We start from the raw sequence: 2,531 nt of genomic DNA, 5'->3' as shown, positions 1-2,531 counted from the left end.
CACACACACACACACACACACACACACACACACACACACACACACTAATAAACACTTCTAAAACTGAAAATACAATGTGACTCACAATTCACTGAGACCGAAAAACACTGGCCTACTCCTACTCTGGATTCATTAAACTATTCTGCCCTTCCTTCTTTTTCAGGAACTTGCATGTTGCCTTCTGTTAAAGACATGATGAATGATATTGATGAGAAAATGGGTAAAAAGCTCAAATGGTAAGAGTTTTATGCGGTAGATCTATTATAATATAGATGCAGGATTTGCCTAGAAAAAAATCAGAATTTCTCAATAATTGAAACTGATTTTGTCTTAAATGGTCCTTCATGAAGTTAACAGACTTACTGAGCCCCATTCTTCCATCTAAGAGCGGAACCTTCTGGCCTGCCCTTGCACTGGGTCCTACTAGGTGCAAAGTGCAGAGTCAGCAGTAAGAGTGAGGAACCTACCTTTAGCAGTCCATCCCAGAAAGGACATACGAAAGTGATGGACTCCAAATAATTGGGGAAACAAATGAAAGCAGAGGTCTGTTCTCAGAAACCCTTCACAGGGTGGATGATCCTTCAAATGGATGCTTTAAATGAAAAGGACCAGCAGCAGGAGAATTAGCATGGAAAACTGGACTCCATCCCTGGTCTGCCACTAATTCACTTGGGGGCTGTGAATGAGGAACTTGGCTTGAGCAAGAGACAACTATCGTTCTCCACTGCTGGGTAGTGTTGGGAGATTTATTTCCAAATGAGATATGAAATAATCCCCTCGATAACACAAGAGAATAACAACTGCCCCGATAGGAAGATGTGAGCTGCTTTCTCTCTTCTTGCTTCCGCAAAGCCCAGGTATCACAGGAGTCCCTTCTCTCCATCTCTAGGTTTGGCAGCACTCAGACCATTCAGACGGATTACATTGTTTACGTGGATGAACTGGCCTCCTTTATTGGCGCAAAGCCCAATATCCGACAGCTGTTTCTCAAGGATCCCAGGTTGGCCATAGAAGTGTTCTTTGGCCCTTGCAGCCCCTACCAGTTCCGGTTGGAAGGTCCAGGGAAGTGGTCAGGAGCCAGGAACGCCATCCTAACCCAGTGGGACCGGTCACTGAAGCCTATGAACACACGTGTCGTTGGTGGTGTTCGGAAGCCTTGCTTATACCTCTATTTGCTCAGGCTCCTCTCTGTTCCTATTCTGCTCATTGCTCTTTTCCTTGTGTTGATCTGATCCCAGTTTTCTCTAGAATTTCTGATAGTCACTGACAGTAACTGGGCAGGAATTTTGCTATTTAAAAATGAAGATTCTCATACCTCTCCCTTTCCTGTTCAAGATCATTTGGCAGGACTCTAGGCATTAATTAGAAAGCAAGACAGTGTTGCTATGGCCTTCTACATAAGCCACTTTCAGAAGCTTCTTGGTCTTCAGGGGGCATGAGTCATGCCTCTTTCAGTTCCACTAACACTTAAAAATGGGAGCTATGTTTTTATGTCCCTCTTGAATCATTTCCTGAAACACTTGGAAGTGGTGCCTTTTCTCTTTTAAAAGGTGCTTGAAAGAAGAAACTTCAAAAGCAAACAGTGAATAAAATAGAACATTTAGAATATGCTCTTCTTAAGCTGTCTATCTAAACTATGTGTGAACCTAGGGGAGAGCTTGGCAATTACTAGTTTTTTTATTATTATTATTTTCCTAATGCTCCAGGCACTTTCTCTTGCTCCCTAGCTAAGAAACACAGTGCAAAAATCTGATCCACACTGACAGATAGCTCAAATTAACTCATTTCACTGATAAGAAAATTAGTAAATTAAGGAAAGAAACTCTCCAACATAGAGTAAATAAATAATCACAACAATAAGCAATATATACCTTTGAATTGCTAGAAAAGATGTTTTGAAAACTGGGTTTTCTAAGTGCTGGGACTTGAATACAATAAGTGTTCTCTAGGTTCTGTCCCCACAATGTTACTACTGAGATATGATGGAAGCTTCCAGAGGTGGAGTTCAGCCGGGGATCCTAGGGTCATTCTGTGGAGCAGGTCCTCAAAGGCTTTCTAAGTCACTGATTTCTTCTCTCTTGTCCTGGGTTGGTATGTAGTTATGTTAGCTAGTTCTTTCATGTGTCCCACTGTTCTGTCAATCAGTGTGACACAGCCAGGCACTCAGTCCATGTCCGAGCCTCCTGCTCTCAAACCGATCTGCCTCCGTTGTTTTTGCACATCAGCAAAATTCTGAAACAATTATTATCCAGGAATGACGAGGCCGACAGATCAGGAAATGACTACCATTCCAAGGGCATCTTGCTATACACAGAGATTCTCTAGGGAGAACCTTTGAAACTCAGAAAGATGAGAAATTCAACAGCAGCCTCCAAAAATTACTGATATATCTCAGAAGAAATAAAAATACATCTTTTCAGAAACAAAACCAAACCTATGCAATATAGCAATAGTATCTTATGATAGAAACTTATGATAAATCTTTCTGTAAGAACAGAGGAAAAAATACCCACCCAAAAAATGTAAAGCTT

The 2,531-nt window shown here is 41.4% G+C and overlaps 1 protein-coding gene across 1 annotated transcript in view; it reads left to right on the top strand.

Moving 5' to 3' along the window:
• The window catches only part of LOC101993561 (dimethylaniline monooxygenase [N-oxide-forming] 3), a 16,101-nt gene extending 14,521 nt beyond the window's left edge, over window positions 1-1,580 (top strand). The window contains exons 8-9 of the mRNA XM_005363978.3: window positions 164-236; window positions 890-1,580. Of these exons, the coding sequence (XP_005364035.1) occupies window positions 164-236; window positions 890-1,232 (416 nt within the window). The 3' untranslated portion in view covers window positions 1,233-1,580. The remainder of the gene's footprint in view (window positions 1-163; window positions 237-889) is intronic.
• The last annotated feature ends 951 nt before the right edge of the window (window positions 1,581-2,531 follow it).

This window comes from Microtus ochrogaster (assembly GCF_000317375.1).
Source record: "Microtus ochrogaster isolate Prairie Vole_2 chromosome 6 unlocalized genomic scaffold, MicOch1.0 chr6_random_2, whole genome shotgun sequence".
Classification (NCBI taxonomy): Eukaryota; Metazoa; Chordata; class Mammalia; order Rodentia; family Cricetidae; genus Microtus; species Microtus ochrogaster.
The sequence above is the reverse complement of the archived record's forward strand: the minus strand, read 5'-3'. Positions and strand labels throughout refer to the sequence as shown.